This window comes from Manacus candei, unplaced genomic scaffold, assembly GCF_025592945.1.
Source record: "Manacus candei isolate 608988 ecotype Guabito, Panama unplaced genomic scaffold, ASM2559294v1 h1tg000049l, whole genome shotgun sequence".
Classification (NCBI taxonomy): domain Eukaryota; kingdom Metazoa; phylum Chordata; class Aves; order Passeriformes; family Pipridae; genus Manacus; species Manacus candei.
The window spans coordinates 1,829,865-1,854,269 of NW_026138097.1; the positions used below are offsets into that span (position 1 = coordinate 1,829,865).

General features: G+C 36.0%; 1 protein-coding gene across 5 annotated transcripts in view; it reads right to left on the reverse strand.

Annotated features, from left to right (window-relative positions):
- Positions 1–24,405, reverse strand: part of SUGCT (succinyl-CoA:glutarate-CoA transferase) — a 312,501-nt gene that overhangs the window by 49,285 nt on the left and 238,811 nt on the right. For all 5 annotated transcript variants that reach the window (XM_051798766.1, XM_051798764.1, XM_051798763.1 and 2 more), the window contains one exon: positions 5,551–5,614. In XM_051798766.1, the coding sequence (XP_051654726.1) occupies positions 5,551–5,614 (64 nt within the window). The remainder of the gene's footprint in view (positions 1–5,550; positions 5,615–24,405) is intronic.

Below are 24,405 nucleotides of genomic sequence, written 5' to 3' on the forward strand. Positions count from 1 at the left end.
CTTAAGAAATTCCAAATTAAAATATTATTCATTAAAAAGATATACTAGCCTTTTCTACATAATCCCGAAGCTTATAACATATTGTCTGCCATTCCCACCATCTCTTTTCTGCTTTTGCAATCAGTAGGAATATACTGTTTATATGTTTATTACGGGTTTTTTTAAGTGTTTTGAGGACAGCTAGGTGAGCTGTCATACATCATTTCTGGTGAGTTCCTGTAATGGTCCTGAATTCCTCAAAATTGAAATCAGCTCTGTGAATGTAAAAGACATAAATAGTCAGCCCTGATGACTAAAAAAGGTGAATGAGGTAACAGTAATGCCGGTGAAGCTGTTTGTCTCCAATGTACCATAAATAGTGAAGTGAAATTAAAATTTTTCAATCAACATCAGTTAAGCACATGCATGCACACAGGCGAGCACACACGCATATGAGAAAAATGCCTGATGAGAAGCAGACAGGATCAGAAGTTCAAGCAGAGGTTCTTGCAAAAAAGTTGGGATTTTTTATGTTGTTGTTTCTATATTGTAGGATCTCCTAGCTGCAGGAAACAATGGATTGGAGTGCAGACTTCCTTAATTTCCTGCAAACCTCCCCCATGTGGAAGTCACTCTTCTCTGCCATACATCTAGTCCTACTGAAGCTGCCCCCACTACGCTTACATTAAATGGTCAAAAAAAGATAGCATGTGTCACTAACAGCCATATCTGCTCCCTGTATTGAAATGTACTGATCAAACACATAGATATCCCAGTGTTATTTCTATAACTGATCTTTCCTATATATGAAGAAAGTAAGTACAAATGCATACATAATAAATAGAAATACATATTTAAAATAACACATGGAGTTTTCCCAGTAAATTCCTTCCCTTAGCAATCAAAGTAGTTTTCAACTACAAACCCAGATCTGAAAAACTGCAAACAATTAGTAAGGTGAGACACAGAGAGTGATTTGTCCAAGGTTAAGGAAGAAATCTGTGGCACAGTAAGGAAGTCCTATTAGATTACTTGCCTCTTCATCTTATTTCTTAAAACCATTCTTATAAGAGATTGATGAAAATTAATCTCCATGGATCCACGACACCATTTAATGAATCATACAACAGGAAAAGCCTACCTCTGGAAAAAAATGTCTTTCCTGTTTCAGTAGTATATTTGTAATGCACAGTGACAGGAGAAGACCGGAAAAAGGGACATTTCTCCTGAGTAGGTTGATTAATTAATATAAGTTGCCTGAATTCAGTCCAAGAAGTCTATGTCAAGTAGGAATCCTGTACTGCTTTTCTTAACTGAGCTTGGAGCAGTCCCACAAACACGTTATCTCAAGAACACAGAAGGAAATCATAAGCCAGGTAAGAAATTGGCCTTTCTGAGCAATAAAGTCATCCTTGGTGCAGATCATGGGCCAAAGGACAGACATAGATGGTGTTTATCAACTCAGGAAATGGGGATGAGGAGAACATACAATATAAACGTTATCACAACTAAGAATAGTTGTTTTGTCTGGAAGAGGTGTTTCACACTATTTCTACAGTTATATTGTTTCCTGTTTGATCAGAGATGATTCTGAAGTGTAGGCTTATATCCAAATCCCCAGTTCTCTATGGCTTAGAAGGGGTCAGAAATGAGGTCTAGTTCACAGAGGTTCCTGCTAGTTAATAAATTCTACAAAGGTTAGTTTGTTAGGGACAGCTGAAATCATTGTGGTTTTTTCACTTAAAAAAAAAATCATATTGCAAACTGTTTTGGCTTTAAACAAAAATTGGCAGCCTTTAAAAGCCAGCATTAGAGACTAGATAATGCAGAAGTTGGGAATATTATTATCTGAGTTTCCTAAACCATATAAATAAATGGTAATTGAAAAGGTTTGGAAAAGATTGCATTGTATCCATTAGTTTTTTTCTACATAATCAGTATGGGTTGGTAACCATCATGCTCCATATTGCCACTCAGAATATTCAGTGGCTTCCAGAAATTCACATGCTACCACACTTTGTAAAAGTCCATTACTCTTTGACAAAGTAGTTCCAGACTAACCCAGATGCTAAATCTTTTTGAAATGTTGTCCCTTCAGTTAACTGTACTGTCTCTGTGCCATCCAGCATCATCTGCAATCTGGCACTGCATAAAACATCTTTCCCCTATAATTTTTTTACCCTCAAAAGTACTTTCTGTGCTCTACATTCCCCATTTGACTAAACTATATAATTTTTCCTTCAGACCTCTATGGAAAGGGCTAAGCACAACAGAGCTGAGGAAGACATACTACATTTAATCAGAATAAGAACATAATCCAAATTGGAAAGGACTTGGGGAGGTCTCCAGTCCAAGCTCTTGCTTGGGTCAGGTCAGAGTCATGTCTGAAGTCAGAGAGGTTGTCCCTGGCTTTATATAGCAGTAGCTTAGAAATGTCTAAGAACGGAGCATGCACAATCTCTTCAGGCAACCTCCTCCACTGCCTCGCTGTTGTCATGATGAAAAAGATATTCCTGATATACAGGCTGAATCTCTCATCTCTCATCTGCCCACCACACACTGCTGTGAAGAAGTTATTGTGTTGATAACCTTCCTGTAGGTACTGGAGGGCTGCTGAGGCTGCCTTTACCACAGTCTGTACCAGCTCCTGACCCTCCTCCAGCCTTTTCAGCTGAGGTGCTCCAGCTCTTGATCACATTTGGCAGATGATTAAGCTGACTTCAGATATAGAGACAGAGGAGATTCATTAGTTCAGCCCTGCAATCAGATGAACCAGTCCTGGGAAGAATGACTCAAGCAAGGCCCTCTCACAGTGTTGCACATTCCATATGATATGTCAAGTATATGTATATAAGTCAGTTCTAGAATAACTTCATGGAATGAACATACTGAATTATATATGTGAAACATTATCCTAATCACTGAACTGCAACAGAACTACATTTTTCTTCAAAATGTTCTCACAATCTTTTATACAGTCACTCTTAGTCAGATACAATAAACTTCCTTTTTCACATCCATTCTCAAATCTAAGATATCTTGATACTAGTAGCAGCAGTGTATATGTGCATAGACATTTTTCATGAATACTTGAAACAAGAGATATCAAAGTGCAAGGTCTCTTTCTCTCCTACCATAAATATACATTTTTAAAAGAAAAATCAGTAGAAATATGGTTTTTGTAATTCAATTTCTCCCACTCCTGTTTCACCGCTATCCGATGATGCACTTATCAGCACACAGTATAACAGATTTGAATGAACTCTTCAACTGGAGCCATGCCTGGAGAAGGACTACTGCAAATCAACATGCTAGATGCATGCTAGAGCTGAAACCTGCCAGCATGCTATCACTTAATAAGTGCATGTCACTGCACTCAAAACTTTACTTGGCAGCACAAGTCTGACCCCTGTTAAGAGCCTCAAGTGTGATGTCCAATTCAATTACTAAAAGACACATTAAAATCTGACTTACATGGTTAAGAAATAACAGTAACCTATTTTTATTTTGGGATCAGAGTCTCCCCAGTCTCTTTAAGGACAGACATTTTTAGCCTATTCAGTTTCAACATTCAAATTAATATATTAATTTTCCTTAATAAGCAAACCTGAGGCAGAAACTGAGAGCTTAGTAAAGCTGTTCTCTACCAATTACAAGATATTAAAATATAATCGCATTGAAAAAAACCACTATTTTAAATAGTCGTTGAGAAGAAGCTTATCTACTGGAGGCCTTCTCTGCACACTCTTCCCTGTGCTCTTCAGGTACATCATTGAGCAGAATAAATCCAGGATACTTCCATTACCTATCATCAACAGCAGCCAAACCCACCTATGCACTTTATTTTTGGGACAGAGTAATGCATTGTCTTTCCAGTGATATCAATAGGTCCATTCTACTCACACTGAGTGTTCTTCACCCTTCCTTCCCCTGTCTCTCCCCTCCTTATCCTCCCATGCTAGGAAGGGAAGGAATTTTACTCTTCCTGCTCAAATATCCAATAATCATTTCAGCCATCTGCTTCAATACAAGAAACTCTTCATAGAAGTCCATCTAAATGGCAAACCATTAGAGATTAAGATGATTTATTTTAGTTTAGTGCAGTGTCACTAGTTTAATAAAATAAAAAATAACTAAGGATTTGGGAAGTACTATGGTTTACCTATGTAAAAACTCACTTTCTTGCCAATACTTTCTATCGCTGCTGACAGACATTAGAACATTCCTTTCATCTCTTTCCTCTTCTTGCAGTTTAACCTATCCCCTTAAGGAGTATTTGCTTTCTCTAAGATAGATTATGCACTGTATGCAACATGAAAACCTTACACACTTCCTCTACCATCTGCAAGGCTTTTCTGTCTATTTCTTTAAAAATAATTAAATCAAAATCTCTTATTTGTCTTTTAATTTTGGATAAATAAAACAGGATTGCCTTTCTGTAAGAAAATTAAAAAAGGGATTACTATTTCCAGATATGTGCATCTAAATTAGAAGCATTTTTAATACAATCAACTGAACATCCAAGTCTAGTGAGACTTGGAATGTAGAATGCAAACTGTTAAAGAGTAAATATGGAGCATACACATAGATGCAGAAAAACACCCCCTCTATTCATGCAGAAAACATGATCTAATATGGGATTGGTTTCTTTCAAATAATTCTTTCTGCATCTCAGTGTGATTCCAGGATGTGCAAATTAAGATAAATTTTATGGGTCAAATTCTGCATAACACTACATGTGCTCAAGTCAACTGAAATTGATGACAACTGGATGCTGTGTCAGAGGGTAGAATTGGAACAGAAAATCAAAAAGTAAGTTCTTATAAAAACAGACATGACATGGTGCTTTGAACGAACAGAGAAACAATTCTCAATGTGGCCTGGGAGAGAGAAAAGCATAGAGCAGCAGGAAGAGTTGACCCAATAGTTAACAGATTATCAGATAAGGATCAGTAGTCAAAACAGAGCCAACTGCAAGGATCTGAATGTTCATAATGGCTCTGGATGAATCTAACATCATTCCATAACTAACTCTAATGGAAGGAAAGCTACACCAGCTCCTGATCCATTTAGAGCTTAAAAGAGGAGGGACTAATTTATTACTTCTGTATTCCTTGGAAATACAAAATAGCTATTTAAGACTTCATCTTGATCTTCATTAAGTCTTCAGTATAAATTTCCTTCCTCTTTTGTCTTCTTTTTTTTCTACAACAGAAATGTCCCTAAAAGAAGCCTGTATAACCTTCAAAATATACCTAAATCAAAAAGAAATTCACATATTCATGTAAATGACTTAGCAGTAATATTTCTAGCAGTGGAAGTTTTCAAATACTATCAAATCTATGTTCATGTTTTATGACAACTGACCGATGGAAACCAGAAGCTATTCTAACACACATTTTAACCCATTTTTCTGCTACCGGAATGACTATGAGCACAAATGTCAGCCTGGATAAACTTTTGTCCATTTGACTGAAATGTGAAGATGCATCATGTCCTCAACTGAGTTCCAGAAACACTCAGGATGTCATGTAGCATTTAATTTAGAAAAAAAAGGATTAAACATCTAACCTGGAACAGCGATCCTCCCAGCTGTTGGATGATTCATTTCCATCACAAGTCCATTGTGCAGTACCTAGGAAAACAAAACAAAACAAAACATGTATGTAATAAAAAATATAACCAGTTCCTAAACTCAAGAGGGAAAAAAGAGAAAAACATCATCATGTTCTTTCATAGACTAACTGAAAATACAGGGAGCTACAACTCAAGTAGTTTGCTTAATTTGTAAAATGAAAGCCCCAATGTTTGACACTACTTTTTATTTATGCATCTAAATAAATGCTTCAGTAAGACTGTACATCTCTAAAATATCTTTAAGTTCTTATACCCAATATCAAACATAAGAAACTGATCTGCAAGCATGTTACACTTTCAACCACCAACAGGCAACTGGTACCAACACAGACTGAGTATTAAAACCTTCACACAATTTCATTTCAATCTGTAATATGTAATAAAGGCCTACACATAACCTATATTCTCTAGTTTATTTTTTCACTGTTACTCAGTTGCTTTTGAGCTCGTGATGGATCATACTGTGAAATGTTGTCTTAATAGCTTTTAAAAGGATTTAGGAAAGATAAAATAATGTTGATGGTTCTTCTGTTCTTTTGAGTGGGTGTGCCATGCTTCAGCCCTGTGTATATCTGTATGGGATGATCATTCATTGCAATTTTCAGCTCCTTGTTATTAACATCAACCAAAAAACAATATGTGATACTCAAGTAACAGGGAAAAAGAAATCCATACTAGCAAACTCACTGCTCTTGTTAAGAGACTTCTGCATCCAAAGCCAATAATCAAGCTGTATAATTTCCTTACCTATTATTCTGCTATCCTTGTAATGGTGTTACCTTAATCACATAATCAGACTTCTTAAAAAATATATATTTATTTCATTACTGAAGTATCTTCTACAAATAGAAAGCCTCAGAATATGCAATTATTTTTATATCCAATATAACAAATCTAGATTGTCTTGCCAAATGCATCAGCTGCAGCAAATGAAAGATGGGCAAAGACTATTAAGAGATCATGTAATACATCTACCTATTCACCTTGCACCATGAATAACACTAGCAATCTTACCTATTAATGACAAGTGTTGGTCTAAGTATTCTTGAAAATTTCCAGTTAATGAGATGAGAATTTTCTTATGTAGTGTGCATCACATTCTCTATTTTTATTATTAGAATTTTTTCTCCTAATACATAATCTAAATACCTTTGCATGGGACATCTTTATTCTTGTTTTTTTCCCAAGTGGACACAGAAAGCCACTCACTAGCATCTTTATACCATTCTTTTATGTACTGAAAGATTGTAATCACATCCTCCCTCAGTCTGCTCTTTTCTAGACTAAACAAAACTAATTCCCTTAACCATTCTTTCCAGGTCAAATTTTGTGAACCTTTTATCTGTGTAGAATAGCCTGCTTAAGAAATTCCCATTCCTGAACAGGTGGTGTCAAAAGGTCAGGTCAGCTTTCTCTTTGCTTGTGAGGTAAGCCTATTTAGCTGACATTTAGAAATCCAGATATTTCCGATAATAGATGCTGGTGGAACAATGTCTGTTCAGTGGTCTAATTGTTTGGCGGTATCCCAAATCATTAGTTCTATTTCTCTTTCAGAAGGTTAACGGCAATTTTGGTAGACATTCAAGTGAGACATTCAGAATTTTTTCCCAAATGACAGCTTTAGGAAATATAATTGCTTGTTTTAACTCATATTTAGAATCTTTCCAGTTATGCCCTTGATCAACAGTATTGAAAGTTTGGCCTCCTTTCTCTGTAACTTGCCTACATGGGCTTTCTTTATGCATTTAATTGATTATTTAGGACTTGAATGCAAGAGAACACACTTATTTGAACTTGAAATCCACTGCACACTCAGGTGCACAAGCAGTTCTTTAGATGGCAAATTAAAGGATGTACCTAAAAGTGGCTCCATTTGGTTAATGAAAAACATACAAATTCTCTAGCAGGTACTCAGGGCTCCAAAAAACTCATGTTTTTCTCTGGTTTGGGTCTCTAAATTTTTATTCTCATAAAACAGACTTAAAATACATTTAAAAGACTTTTTTTTTAAAAATCTTTTATTGTTAGGCTCAGGTTCCATGTCCCTTTTCTTTACAGAATGAACTACAAAAACCCTGAAGTATCTTTGATGATCACCAGTCTAACTTCTACTCCTTTCAAAAGAGTTGTTTAAGATGCAGTCAAGCTTCCTTTCTATTTTCATGATAAGTACGGTGTTGATTTTCCCTGTCAGATACATTCTTTACTCAAAAACACTTACTATTACATTTATTTTCTACAATTACTAAGCCTATATTGGTATACTTAGTTCCAACTTTTCTTTTCAAGAAAATGGTCCCCAAGCAATGACTCTGGTCAAAAACTGGTTTTTTTTTCCAACATCAGCAACACTGTTTAAAAGAACTGTGTAATTTCCCATTCCATGAATTCCACTATTAGGACTCCCAAAAAGAAATTGAAAGAAAAAAACAACTGCATCAACTCTTCCTATGAAGGAAATATATAAGATTACTGCATCCTAGCCTTTGGGAGAATGCAGTTTTCACATCCTTTATCAGCAAAGACAAAGAAGGTCTGAGGAAAAAGTAAGAGACATAACTCAAAGGCTTTTTCCTCCTTTGTCTTGTACCTTTCAGATGGTCATGATCTGTCTGATTGGTAGAGTCTTCTACTGTGTTTGTATTCACCTAGTTCAGCATAAGGAACTGACAAACCAAGACGATCATGTAAAAGATGACAGCAATTAGTAGATGAAAATTTTAATTTTTTTCCATATGGCTTATTTTCCAGGCTAGAAATACTATACGATCTGTTAGTGTTCAAGATTTCCGAATCAAATAACCTTGGGTGGCATTTTACATTGAGAACTCTCTAAGGGAATCAGAAGCACAGTCCTCAGTCTTTCAGTAATAACTGTTTAATATGGATCAGGAATAGTGTTGCCAGCAGGACCAGGGAAGAGATTCTCCCCCTGTACTCAGCACTGGTGAGGCCACACCTTGAGTACTGTGTCCAGTAGTTAGAATTTTTATAACAAGCAGAATTAAAATCCCTTATCCAGCTGCTTTCACAAGGAGGATCAAATATTAACTCCAGTTATTCCTTGTATTGTCACCTTGTTCAAAAAAATTATCCATCTGACACTACTTTTCTGTGTTAATTTATATATTACCAGTGGGTATGTTCAGTTTAATATTATCAGTACTATTCTTTGAGACCTAGGTATGAATATCTGTTTATGTACCTAAAAAACAGGAAAACTACATGCAGGATACGGCTTTGGAAAGTTTTTTTATCTTGGACACTTCAAAACTTGTAAGAATATCTGATGCTTGATGATGGGTCGCTCCCTTGATAAATACGATAACAATACACATAAAAAAGGGCTCTTTTGATAAAAAGATTATAAGTAACAAAAGTTGTGAAACAAAATTCATCATGAATATTATTATCAAAAAGATTAATCTTCCTTTTATCCCTCAAAATGAATGGCCTTCTTATATGCTATGAAAAATAATTGACTGTATTATTGATGCAACAGCACAAATGGCAGGTAGGAGAATCAGAAACATGGTGTCTGTTCTTTTTCATGTGGATGTTAGAGTGGTTGGCCACATAATAAACATCTGGCAAATTCTGGGATCATCATAAAGTACATTTCATATCACATTAGTTCACTTTAACTGTGATGTAACTGATGATGCTTGTAACTAACCACCAGTAACAACACGGTTTCTCCTAGAACTGCCAGCAAGGTTTCAAATCTGTTCTACCTAAGATAGAATCAGTTTACAAATCCAAATCAAAGGAGATGCTGGAATCAGAAACATATCAAACCTTGTCAGCCCTCACCTACACCCTTCCCTGATCCAAATTTTACAAGTTCTATTTAATGTAGAGCCATACATTAAAAATATGCATTTCTACAGGTTTCACAGTTTCATCTAGAGTTTAGTGAAAAGGATTTTCAGGGCCACAAAGGAAATGATGTAACCATTTTCTCCATATTTTTGTAGCCACAAGATAGCTGGCTGTTGGTAAATGTAATTACTCTTTGTGCCTCCAAACCACAAAAAAATAATAATAGTTTTCCCTGTACGTGCTGAACATAGAGCTATGGCCATAATCATCCCCTGAAGAAGTAATAGCACGTGTTGTGAACACAAAGCCATATTGGAATTGCATTCCACATCCTAAAAGTACCTCTTTCCAAATAAAAATATGTTAACTCATTTGAAATTTGAAAAGGATATTAAACATATCCCCATCTGATGCCTGGTTCTAGTTGGTCTTTTATTTCTAGAATGCTGTTACACAGCAGAATGGTTTGCATATTACCATGTTTCCCCTTCCCCTTTTTTCTATGCAACAATCCCAAGTATTTTCAAGTTCTGTTGTCAGTTCTCTTTTATCACTAATAACTTTATTGTTCTTCTTTCCAAACACAGATTCTAGCACACAGAGCTCATCTGGAGAAGGTAATATGATCTCTCTACCGTATCTAAGTATTGTATTGATGAATCACATATATCTCCACTTTACCTGCATCTACCTCTCATATTTGAAATTTATCACCATTTCATGTTGTGACAGGACACAATAATAACAATAAAGCTGTTGGTTCTTCAGTATTGAATTGAATTGTACAGTAGCCATGATTTTAACCCAAGAAGGTTTGTTATGATACAGGAGTTAAGAGTTTCTTACCTGCATTCCTCTATGTTGCTTAAGTCAAGAATTTCCATGTCCATATTTTTGAACTAAATGTTTCAGAAAGGCAATCACTCAGAGTGATGAGAGACTGTTTCCCTTACGCTCTGTCCCAGTGTGACATTTGATCAGCTGAAGGTAGTTGAATTCACCCATTATTACTACCTCATTAGGCTTACATGATTCTTTGATCTCCTTCAACGTTTTGGACTCAATATCCGTTTCCTGATCAGAAAGTTCAACAGTATAGCCCTAATACAGCTCCCCCAGCTCTATGACCTAATCTGTCCTTCCTGTTCAGTTTATAGCAAGGTATTACACTCTCCTCTTGATTTTTGTCATGCCAACATTCTTTTGTAATGGCTACTATGTCAAGATTCTCCTTCTTTGCCAAGAATTTTGTTACTTTTTTTTAATCTTACGTATCTCATGTTGGTGTAGAGTGTGTTGTATGCATTTGGGGAAGCAGAGAGTTGGCCACTTCATTTTTTATTTAACTTTCAAGTTTGACATTGTATTACCTTTCCAGCATTTCTCCTCTTTCAGCTTTCTTGCACATTTGATTCTTGTCCCCTACACCTTTTTGTATGACTAACATCACTAGCAGATGTCTTAAAGTGGTGTGAGCCCTCATTTGTCAGCTTTTCCTCAACTTCTGTATGAGCAGCCACCCTCATTAATTTCCTGCACCAGCAGTCTATTCTTACTATGGTTCAAGACAAGACCTTCCACAGAGACTCTTCATTCTCAAAGCTCTATGTAAATATCCCAATGGAAATCCTACTTCTTGTCATCCACTAACTGAAACATCAAAAATCTGAAATTATGCAACCTGCACATTAGACTAAAATTAGACTTCTGTTCGGAAAGGAGCGTAAAGATGGTGAAACTTTACCAGCTTTCCTGGATAAGTTTCCAGGATTGTTTTATAGGTTCGTAATACTGGCACAGAATACACCCACCACAGTGAGCTCTTCCTAGGCATCCTATAAAAATCTGTTCTTCACAGACTCACCCTCTCCCTCCCTGAGAATCTACTCAGCAAACTGTTTCTGCGGCCAATATGAACAAGGCAATTAATGTTTTTAGTAACTCAATTTCCTAAATCATCTTTCAAATTCAATAATCAAAGTAAGACATGACCCTGATGCTCAGATTAGTTCTCATAATAATGTTTTACTTCCCTTAGCACCTCCTGCTACAAAATAAAATTAAGAAGTCCATAGTGCTAAATTAGCCACAGTATAATGCACAGAGACATTAAACAATCAAAAAATATTAAACAATTAAATCCATTTGTGACAGAGTAGAAACACCTTTGCTACTGCCTAATCATCAAACACATACTTATTCTTGAGAAAAAATACTAAATTCAATTTATACCTCACTGTCTAAGTAAATATGAGACAGCTGCTAAATAACTCTATATAAATCTCATATGTTTTCATCAGATATATTGAAAAGTAATGAGAGTAAAAGAATGTACTTTTTTTTTTCTAATAGCATACCATATTCCAGTAAAGAATCTGTTTTTTAACTCTTGTGGAGAAGTAAGTATTTCAGAGGGGTTTATTAGCATATGGTATATTCAATATTTGTAACTAATAGCAAGGAGATTAAGAGAATAAAGATTTATAACTCAGTCCAAAATATAAAAAAATGCATGAATACAAGTCTGTCATTAACTCTGATTTTCAAGGTTGCAGATCTGACCCTGACTTTAAGGGGCTTTCTGTGCGCTCCAAAATCAGGCCCCTTCCTCAGATGTCCAAGTATAGCTCCCTGACAACTTCTTGCACCATCAGTCTGGAAACGTGGCAGAGGAAAGAATCTGTGTTTATTGGTAAAAAATACATATACTCTTCAGATGTGATTCTTCCCTGAGAATTGATGTGATTGTAAACCCATATTTTTGGTGGGTTTGAATGTGTAAATCCTAAATTCACAGAAATATTTTAGCAAAGATGGTTGGCTGTGCTGCTATTTGGATGTGAGACCTGGCTCATGCTGGTAGCAAGATGAGGTGTGGCTGTATTCAAAGCACTGGCTCTGAGTTCAAAGAGTCTGTCTCCAGCTGCAGCATAGCTTTCCTGTCTAACACTGATAATTCCACACTGATCACCTGGTGCTACAGAAACAGATTGATTTTATTATTGCAACAGTCCGAAATACTGACTGGTTTTACTTCTTTCAGTCAGAATTGCCAGTAATTTGCTGCTAGCAATGGTGTTACAAATCACTGGGTTTTGATAATACTTTTTCTACTTTGGATTATTACAGATACTACATTCAGCATTTAAATATTATGTTAGTAGTTTCTCTGAACAAAAAGCATGGAAAAACCTAATTACAAGTAATTTTTAGAAATGCAAGTGAACATAAAAATTAAGAGTATTCTGGGTTGAATATGGGCTATATTATTTTGGCGACATCCAGAATGCCAAGTGAAAGGCTTTATAATTCTATTTTATTTCATTGGCATTTATCTCTTATATTAAACAACAAAATAAGTTTACAGATGTTTTCCTCTGTGGAAACTGACTTGTTTATGAAAGGTAAACATATTTCCTAGATTATACTAATAATAAGGTAGGACTGCCACACCTTTAAGCGCTGTGTGCCATAAGTGCCCCGGTGGGGTAAAAATATCAGGAACCTTTCCACTCCCATTGTTTTAATAACAACTCTGTAGATGTTTCATTTGTTCATCAGGCATCATATCCAGACCTGCCTATGAAGCTGGAGATGATGAAGAGAAAATTCTGATGAGGCTTGGTACAACTGAGTTTTTTCAGAAGTAACTTTTTGCCATGTAATATTAGAGTAAGTCATATGCAGATGCAACTCTGGATTGAAAAATGACTGAGGTGTTTTTCCACCATGTAGGGGTACTGTGTTTTCAAAATGTGCCATCTTCAACAAAACTGAACATTCCTAAGAGTTGTTACAGAAATCCTGTGTTTTCTCAGATAGGTATGCATGTTATGGCAAGAATACATTTATAGGTGGAAAAGAAATTTCAACAGTCAGAAAGCCTCAAATATTCACAAACTTATTACTGGGCACAGGAACCATTAAATAACAGCATTGTTCCACTATGCTAATATATCACTTGATTTCTGATAGTCCTTGGGAACCTCACTTCTTTCACCCAATACGAAGTACATAATCAGTATAGGTTTTCTAATCTTGCACACCGCACTGAGTTCCCAAGAGCCTTCTTTTAAGTGCTCCATCCATCTCTCACCTGCCATGTAAGTGTTACGCTTTATCTATACATCATTCACTGCTTCATTAGAGCTAGTATTCCCAGGACTGCAAAACTTGTGCATCCACAGAGGAATGCCACTTAATACTGGCATCTGCTTAGTATTGTAAAGTACACCCAGATGAGAGCATATCTCTACAGACCCTCAGTTTGCTTCAGGTAGAGATTCACTACACCTCTTATAAGTGATTTATTCCTGCATACTCTTGCACTGACCTTTGTAGCACTTTAGAAAAGGAACTGTGACTGTGGTTTGAAGCACAGAACTTTGAATAAAGTCAAAGGAGTGCTGTGTAGAAATACGTGCGGATTACCCTAGTAAACTGCATAGATGCTGTTGAGTGTTGCTAGATGATCTGTCCAAAGAAATTTTCATCAACAGAAACTCTGGCACATGGAGATTTTTCCTGATTTATATTCTGCTCCATTAACATTAGCCTTTGTAACAAAACCATTTAAGACAGAGAACTCCTAACCATGCCCACGCCAAGGAACTGGGATTCAAGAGTGCTAGTTGCAAGACGTATATGGAGAAGGTGAAAAATAAGTTCCCACTTCATATTAGTATCTTCAACTCCTTTACAGCAGTTCAGTACTTAGCTACTGTTATCCACTTTTCCATCATTAGCATTTAGTTATGAATTTTATTACCCAACCATAAAATTTCTCTACAAGCTGCAGTAAAGCAAAAAGAAACTAAAGTCAGGAAGGTATTTCACAGCTATGAGTGTGCACACAAAAGAGGTGGTTTCTTTCAGAAACTATCCTCTTAAAAAAACAACTAAAACATAGTTTTGAAAATACTATATTTCACAGTTACTTAGTCATCAATGTGCATTAGATGCTCTGTAAGAATTTAATGTAAAAAGCAATTGGTATTGGTATTTGATATGTAACTGTGAGCAAAAATACAATACTGTTTTTTAGATATAATGCATCCACTGAACTTTGCAATGTTTCCAGACTTCTCTTGCTTTTGAAGGTAACGATCTTATGTCATTAACCTTAGCAATAAAAATACAGGACCTAAATTAACAAAACACAACAGAAACATAGCAGTCCTCATGTACAGACTTACCAATTGCCTGCAGTAATGTCACCAACTAGTACACTAGACATTTTATTGATGCTTCCATAACAAAATTTCATTCATCTGGAAAATATACATCAACCATAAACGAAAATAAATTTAAGAAAGCACTGTTCATTTCCTTAAGCCACAAAAATGTTAGAAAGCTAGAAAGTTCTTGATATACTCCTAAAAACACAGAGAACCCGATAAAGCATTACATTTGTATTTCTGCACTGATCTTCCACATTATCTTCCCATCTGTGGTCAGACCTGGCATAGAAGGAGCCTGAACTTTGTTTTGCACTGTCAGTTTCCCAGCAAGGACACCTCAAAAAGCAGGTACCAGGGTTAAGCCTCAACAAATGGAAGGATCAGTCATTCCATGTGGAATTACCATGAAAAATATACCTGAAAACTTATATTCAGGCAACTATATGCTGAATATAAACCTTATCAGTCCTTTATCTGATGCTTACTTCGTCTCTGTTTCCACCACAATTGTTACCAGAAATCTGGAGAGTTCACAGTATCTAAATATAGAGACAGAAATTCTCACATGCTGTCCAGATAAACAGCTTCATACCTTTCACAGATCAGTTGATTAGAGCATATAGTTGCTGAAACAAGTTGCTAAAGAAGCTCTGAGGGACCAAGGAGGGAAAGAGAAAAAGGAAAACACCAAGAACTGCTTCTTCCACTTAAAATCTTACATAGTTTTGCATAAACAAAGGCACTAAATAGGTCACCTGGGTAAATTCATATCTTCAAACATTCTAATGTATTTTAGAAGTTATATTCAACTTTGTTATATTCAACTTCCTCAGCTTTGTCTTGAGGGTTTCTTCTGCTTCAGCAGTGACACCTATTACATAAGGCAGTACTATGATATGACAGCGTTAAAAGCACCAGTGACACTGATTTCTCAGGACCGAAGAGTATTTTTTCCAAACATGCAAATCTAAGCGGATATGCAATGTAATTGGAAAAGCTTTTTTTTACATGTCTACATTCTGAACCATGTCAGGGAATTCATAATACAATAATTTGCAACAGTTCACTGTATCTGAGTTAAGTTGGAGCAAGTTGCACAGCAGTTAATATTTGACAGAAGAACTGTCTTGCGTCAAGCCATAAGCACTCTGACAATTCATTTTGTATAAGACCTTATATTCTAACTAATGCTATTCAAGCAGATAATTAGAATGAAGGGCAATCAAACAACACAAATGTACAGAGGTGACACTTAATAAAATGAAATAAAAATATGCTAATAAAAGGAATTATCTTAGGCTTGCAGCTGTTTTGTGAGACTAGATCCAACCTGAGTTTAATCTAAGTACAACACAAATGCATCAAAGTTTCATGTTTTGAGTCTTCTGGTTAAAATACTACTAGCTTATTATACACTATGTATTTCCTACAAGCGGCAAACTTATCTAATAAACTCCAGCCTGCAAAAGACTCTTCTTCCAAAACTACCTTTGGACACCAGACCTCTTCAACTCCTTACTATTCCATGCAGGTCTCAAGAAGTTTGTGTACGTCATCCTAATTGAGGATCAGAGTATCTTCTATACTATCTAGATAAAAAAAGTTCATTAAATAATTCTGTTGCAATAAAATTGATTACAATTTTATTGATGAATGAAACCAATCCATTACTATAATTGTGTCACAATATTCTGAGTTATTGTAATTTTTCCAGTTGATCACCTGCTGTTTAAGAAAGCAGTTGGGAGAGATTAACATTAACAACATTAAAAAATGGTCGGTGTTTCAGACCAAAGTGGTAAATACTGTAATGTTGGATATATTAAGCTATTTCGAAAACAGTATTGTACGACAATACAAGTGGCACATAAGCCTAAGTCATATTTTAAGTGCACATCACAGGATACTTTTAAAAAAGAAAGCGTTATTTCTTTGTATCTCATTGATATGTATCTACATGTTACATACAGTGGAGTGCATAAAACTAGAGTTTCTTTTTGTTGTAATTAATTACTCCAAACACCTGTTTGTTCAGGTTTTTAATTAGTCTGAACTTTTTGCCCCACTAGTCTGCTTATCTGACTGTTGACTGGACTCAGCCCATCCTCCAATCACAGAAAACCAGAAATTATCAAAACACAGTCGCCACATAAAATTAATTGACAATTACTACTGATATGGACTGCAAATAGAATGTGTGACCTGGAGAATTACCAAAAACAGTCAAAGAAAGGATTTCTCATTAAAAAATGAATTCACATTATGGGATTTCTTCTCTGCCATGCATGTATAGGGTGATTTTGGAAATTAATGATATGACCCATATTCACCTCACCTACCATCAGACATTTGACTGAGGATTGCAAGATGGTAACCAAATTTCCCTCATATAAGCACATAGACAACAGAGAAAGACACATCCAGAGCATGAATATGACTTTGATACTTGACTACAACTATCATTACTATGGTTATTATATTACTCCATTATGATGGAGTGATCTTACAATAAGAATGTAACTACCTCTCAAATCTAACTCAAATGCTTAGTTTTAACTGAGTTGTATTCAGGAGTGTGTTTATCAGTTCCTCATCTGTAAAATGCGGGAAGTAGTATTTCCACAATTTTTCAGAAGAATAAAAGGCACATGGATACTTAAAGACACTATGAAAGGACGTGGCATTCAGTTAGTTTCAGAGTAGTGGACTTAAGCCATCTGCCTTCTGATTTACAGCAGCAGAGGTAAGACAGGTTGCCAAAATTAATTTGCACTATATAATAAAATCCTCAGTATTGCTGAAATTCACTGTCACTGATACTGTGTATCCATTGACACAGATGTTCCTTATCAATTCTTTCCTTTTTACGTAACAGAATATTCACAGGCTGAGAGTCAATACTCTGTGGGTTGAAGGAAAAAGCAGTAATGCACTCAGAAAATGTGACTTGAATTAGTGGTAAGTGTCTAAGGTGTTAAAGAACAGCTTAGATGTGTGTACAATCTAGTTTTCCCTTTCAGCACTGACAAATGCTCCATCTTCAGTCAAGCTTCTGCTTACAGGCAGTTGACAGGGCCTGCCTGCATTCTTCCTTAATCCATCAACATACACTTGAAGAGAAAATAGATACTCCATCTCTAGAACAAATCTGGAGTTTTTTCAAGTAGGGTTCATGGGCATAGCTTACTTATTTGTCTTGCATAAACGTATCACTCAAGAAGACATCAAAGAAAGTAGAGCTGTCATAAATCTGATGCTTGGTTTTTTGTTATTATTGTTCAGCTATTCAAGGCAATGAAGTCTTGGCTGAACTTCATGAAGGTAAACTATGCTAAGTTGGGACCATTTTGAAATTTAAGGAACACAGTACCACCCAAAAATTATTTTAAAAAGTTCCATATATGCAAGTGACACTCAAATGTAGTTACAAGATATTTAACTTACATTTACCTTGTGTTTGATCACTAAATTGTAGGTGTCTAATTTTGATTGCAGTCCATCAAGGGAAAAAAAGCAAATGAGCTAGGAATCCAACCTTCTGTCTCTGAGGTAGCTTCATGACGTAAATCAAAGCATGGGAAATGGATATTTGCGTTTAAAGCCCTAAAATGCTAAGGGAAATGTACTCACAGTCACTTAAAGGTTCACTATAATTAAGTAGGAATAATTTTACAAGGAGAAGTATGTAACTGGTGATCTGGATTAGGAGCTGTGTAATGTTACCTGGGGTTGTACTTGATTAGCTACTAAGAAAACAGATTCTGCTTCTCCTGAAGCAAACAGGAGTCAGAGGAAAACCCAAAACATGCTGCGATACTGCTGTTCAGTCAGACTTTGCATTTTAGCCTGTTAATGATGACAGATGGACACTCATAGTTGTCTCTTGGAAAACTGAAGTAGTTTTTTTGTTCATTCTCATTCATCTAGTTAGGTGTAAGTTTTAAGTGACAAGCTAAAGACATCCTTCAAGCATGCAGAATGTTTTCTTTGTATTGCTATGCTAGTGATATTTAACTAAGGTGATTTTGCCATTGAAGCTCGCTGCCTGAATCTTTCTCCTGAAGTATTAATACTTTCCTGCAAAAGCTGTCAAGAGTTTGAAACTGGTATTAAGTTCAAAAACAACTGATATTTCAAATCTGAATTAAAACAATATGCTTGAAAACATCTAGTGCTTTAAAACCATCTATTTTATCTTAGAACATATGTGTAACCACGGAATCATTTGAGACTGCAAAGAGAACACAGGAACCCCTCAAGAACCTCACCACAGTCCAGTTCTTGGTCTCATAGTAAATTTCTAAGAGGAACCTATCTAATGGCAAAAAAACTCTTCTTTTCATACCAGTAGAAATGCTACAGCTTTATTTTTCAGATTTACAAAACAATATTTTTTTATGATGGATTATGGACCAAAAAAAATTTATTACTATATTTTTAAATTGGATGTTTATACAGTAAAACACACAACACACAATAGGTCATCAGTCTCATGCTACTGTGCAGTACTGAGATGTCTTTAGAAGTGTATTTTCATTCTTCTGCTAATTAATGCCAAGATTTGAAAATGAATTTGAGAACATGAAAAATATATGTTAAAATTTGATGGTTATGATCAAATGACAAAGGATATCTGTTAGTTCTCTCTTTAACTTTGTAATATGTGTTAAAAATGCTTCCTAAAATCATCACAAGGATTAACAAAAGTTGCTATCACACGCAAAGACAGAAGTCTACAGATTAAAATTAAAATCAGCAATTAAAATTACTATCAATAGTGTTGTCACGTAAGAAAAATAATACAAAAAAAGGACTTAAGCTTCAACTAAAAAATGCAACAGCAAAATTCACACCTATAAATTAAGAGATTACAATCAAAAAATTATCCCTATTAGTTTTAATTTCCCTTTATTGTGACATTGAATGCAAGCTTCAGAATATGATCTATTTTTAACATTTTTCTTGATCTTTGAATATCACTAGAGAAATCCTAAACAATTCACAATCCTCTATTCTGTTTCTTTGCACTGATATCTCAAAGTAAGAATTCTTTTTAGTTTTACTTGATGATGATGGACAAATCTTCCTACAGTCCCTAGACATCTGACAGCAGACACAGCATTAGGCGCATGGTTCTCACACTCACAGCATGAAGTGCTTTTTGGTGGAGCCACAGTCTTGTTTTAATCTCTGGTCATAATGAAAGACAAACATTAATGTTTTTCTCTCATCAAGATATGTTGGCAATCTGAGCAGAAGAGTTCAACTCCATCATGTTTAAATATATTGGCTGATTAATAGATTCTAGCAGTCATAAAATTGCTTCTGGAACACTCTTAAAAATTTCTTAGTCTTTTTCTCTTATAGACTTGAGACTTTTATATACAGTTAATTGTTTGTAATTATATTCAGAGTTTCAGATATGTAGTTTTATGCACAATGTACTTTAAAGTTGCATTTCAGCCTTGGAAAAGGATTCATTCTCGGAAAAATAACAGTTGTTCCCTCAGCAATCTGAGGAGTCAATAAAAGATCTGTGTTGTTATGCAGCACTGAAATGATGAGGTTGACTGACAGTGGTCAGCCATGTCATGCAGGGAGTGAGCAACTGGCTCACGTCTCAGACTCAAAGGGTAATAGTGAATGGAGTAAAATCAGGCTTGTGACTGGTCACTAGTAGGGTTCCACATGACTCCATCTTAGACTTCAACATCTTCATAACTGACTTGGATGCAGGACTTGAAGGTACACTAATAAGTTTGACAATGATAGTAAGTTGGGAGGAGCTGTCAACTCCCTTGAAGGCAGGGAGGCCCTTCAGAGAGAGCTCAACAAATTAGAGGGTGAGGCAATCAGCAACTGTACGAACGAAGACAAGTGCTGGATTCTGCACCTGGGATGAGGCAACCCTGGATATATGGACAGACTGGGGAATGAGATGCTGGTGTGCAGCTCTGTGGAAATATACCTTGGGGTCCTGGTTGATGGCTAGTTGAATATGAGTCAGCAGTGCCCTGGCAGCCAGGAGGGCCAACCGTGTCCTGGGGGGCATCAGGCAACGCATCACCAGTCAGTTCAGGGAGGGGATTGTCCCTCTCTGCTCTGCACTGGTGCAGCCTCACCTTGAATATTGTGTGCAGTTTTGAGCCCCAAAATACAAGAATGATATAAAGCTATTAGAGAGTGTCCAAATGAGGGCTACAAAAATGGGGAAGGGTCTAGAGGGGAAACCATACAAGGAGCCACTGAAGTAACTTGTGTTGTTCAACCTGGAGAAAAGGAGACTGAAGGGAGACCTCATTGCAGTCTACAACTTCCTCACGAGGGAAAGCAGAGGGGCTGGCACTGGTCTCATTTCTGTGGTTACCAGTGACAGGATCTGAGAGAATGTCATGAAGCTGTGTCAGGGAAGGTTTAGATTAGATATTAGGAAAAGGTTCTTCACCCAGAGGGTGGTTGGGCACTGGAACAGGCTTCCCAGAGAACTAGTCACAGCACCAAGCCTGAAGGAGTTCAAGAAGCATCTGGACAACACTCTCAGGCACAGGGTGTGACTCTTGGGGATGGCCCTGCGCAGGGCCAGGAGTTGGAGTTCAATAATCCTTGTGGGTCCCTTCCAACTCAAGATATTCTATGATTTTATGATTCTAAAGTGGCACTCTCTGAGGGATAGAATGAGGATCTAGAAGAAGAGCAGACAATCCACGTGACTCCCAATTGCTAATGCCTTCTGGTAGCTCGTTTTATGTGCTAACATGATAAGTTAATAAAGAAAGTCTCTGGTTATTCAGAAAATGTTTTCCTCTTAGAGAAGAAATCTCAAATGACATAAATCAGGGGGAGCAAAATCTGAAATTACTTGGCTAATATGCAATGAATACATTATTTCTAAAAGTTTTGACATTCAAGTATTTTATAAGAAAAAGCCCAAAATCAAGACTTCTTTTCTTGCCCTATATCAATTTAACTAAAATAAGTATACATCAAATTACAGTGCTTTGCCTATTTGTTTCACTACTTAAGTTAATTTCACCATGGAGAAGGAAAATCCTAATTCTAGAAGCTCCCTGAATAGAGAATGTACATACATGCTTTTTAACACTTCCATTACCATACACCCATGACAATCTGACTGTAATCAGCTTCTTTGGGATGGACAATACTTGTGGTCTAATTAATAACAGAAAGAGTTAATTCTGCTATTTTAATTCTATCAGTACTTGCAAGGTTCTTTAAAGCACTGAGGAGAGGTTTGAATTGGGGGACTAGGAAAGGAGTGAAAAATGAAGCAGGCACATGGTTTTCATTTGGGGGGAAGGGAGACAGTTATGAAATTTACTTGACTGCTGCAGGCAATACTGGAGGATTAAATGGAAACTGGCTGAACCTTAGCTTCCAGTTTATAAAGAGCATTCACTCTATAAAGTTTCCTTATAGCACCTTTTTACATAATGAGCTTTAACTAAATTCTGTCAGCACGGAAAGTGGCTCATATGGTTTAAGATGTGTCTTACTTCAGGAATTCAGAAGATTTTCCTTTCAAAGGCAGAGAAGAACTTTAAAGGACGGCTTGAGTCTTGAAGCAGTGGAACATGTTGTACCTTTCCCATGTCTCATGCTTTCAGCTACAGACTTGAACAAATCTATGGTAGGATGTTGATTTTGTCAGCTTCAATTACCTTTTACCTGATTATTCATATGCTATTGTACATAACTATCAGCCCCTTCAGAAAGTGTGAATTTTCCCAATAGTTCTATAATTGCTAAGAAAAACAGGAAGGACAAATATATAAACTAATATAATTAATATCTAATCTTCCTAGTTTTCAAGTTTCCTTTATTTCTGTTCTGGGCTCAGGATAATTTTATCATTATTGGTCCTATCTGAAATCTACTTGACTCATCAAGGTGGCTGCCTCTCCTTTTTTTTCTTCTTTTTTGACTTTCAAGAATATCCAGCAGCCTTGATCCAGCAAAAGTACTAGTTATGAGGAAAAGGACACAACATCCAGCATCAAGATTTATCTGCCCGTTTTACTTATCCATGCTGTTTTGACCTAATTCAGCTCCTAATCATTTTAAATAATAATGATAAATGATATTTTGTACAGTTGTGCTTAGAGAAATACTGGAGCATGTTGCTTCAGGCATCATGCAGCTACAAAATCTCTGTTGCCATTCTTACTAGGCACAACAGCTTAAGAGACTTAACCATTCATACGCTTCTAAAAATGTAGTAGCTTTATCCATGCAAATGTTCCTGCAAAATCAAAGCAGTTATGCTAATCACATGTGTAATTGCAACTGAGTTTGTATTTTCATAACATAAATTTTAAAATCAATAGAGTTAAATTCTGTTTTTTCCAATGAGGTATTGAGATGTTGAAGTCTTCTAGAAGTAAAGGAGTGTTTTTAACAACATTATCCTTCTGCAAATAGTTCCTTTTTCAAAGACCATAGTTCAAGCCAAAAGGATAAAAGGAAGGAATTCTGGGGCCAAATGAAGTATTTGTTTCAATTGAAAACTGTACTGATATTCATGTTCTGATAAAGTATGTCAGAACATAACTTGGTCTCAAAACATTACTTTGAGATGAAAGACCAAAAAAGTTTTAAACTGTCCCATTCTAAATGTCTGCAAAGAAATACCGTGCTTAATTCTTCTTTTTCAGATTAATGTATTTCAAGATTTGCCAAACAGGTCAGGTTGAAAAAATACATCCAGCAAAACAACCATTCATTTGAACTTTTCAAAGAACTTTCCTTGTAAGCACTATTCAAATGAAATACTTTATAAAGATTAGGGACTCTATGTCATTTGATTAAGAAATCTATGAATGTCTTTACAAAAGCAGGGAAAGGCTATGAAAAGGTTAAATACATACACAAAGGTATAATGCTAAATTTGAATCATATTTAATCAATAAATAAGCCAAAATGAAGTAGAAATTGAAACTCTATTTGGTCAAAGGAGTTGTACAATGCAAACAGGTGATAAGTGAAAATGGCATCAGCCAAAGAACATTATAATGACACATGTATTAATTTGTTTATCTGTAATTTTGCAGCCAGATTTATCTCGTTGAACTCCATACACAATTAACAAATTTTCTGGCATACTAAGTCAAAGGGGAAAAGAATCAATTTTTACAAGTGTAATATAAAATGTGATATTTATACTATTTTCCGGTAGTAATCAGCACTGTCTGATGTGCAAGTAATTTGTTGAATGCCAAAGACATTCATGTCTGGCTAACAGTTGTTGGCTGATTTTGCTGAAAGCTGTGTGTCAGAACAGGAATCTGTTTGCGGTAAAATGGTTCGTGCAGGAAGGTCGGCAGCCTGCTTCCACATACTGCGCTAATGATGCCTCTTCACAGCAACCACATTTTCCATTTTGGAGCCTTCCTCTAAGTCATCTTGAAGTCTCCACTGAGGGAACAGAGGGAAGAGGGTATATCCTCTCCTCAAAGTCTCAGTTCCCAAATTTATTAATTTACCAAAATGAAAACAAGATGAAAATCACTCTCTCAGCTAAATTAGTAATTGTTTATTTTAAGTAAACTAATAACTGTTCCTCATGTTTCTTTTGCATAGTTAAGTATTACCTTTTCCAAATATTCTATTGTTATAAAGAGACATTGAAAGGAAGAGATATGAAACAGAAGAATGAGCTGCCATGTGTGCTGCTTTACAGAAACCCTGGAAAAGAGCTATGGCACCAGCTGAATCACAGCTGCCTCGTGGCAGTCCTTTACCTGGCGTGGTGGGTCAGCATGGAGGATGG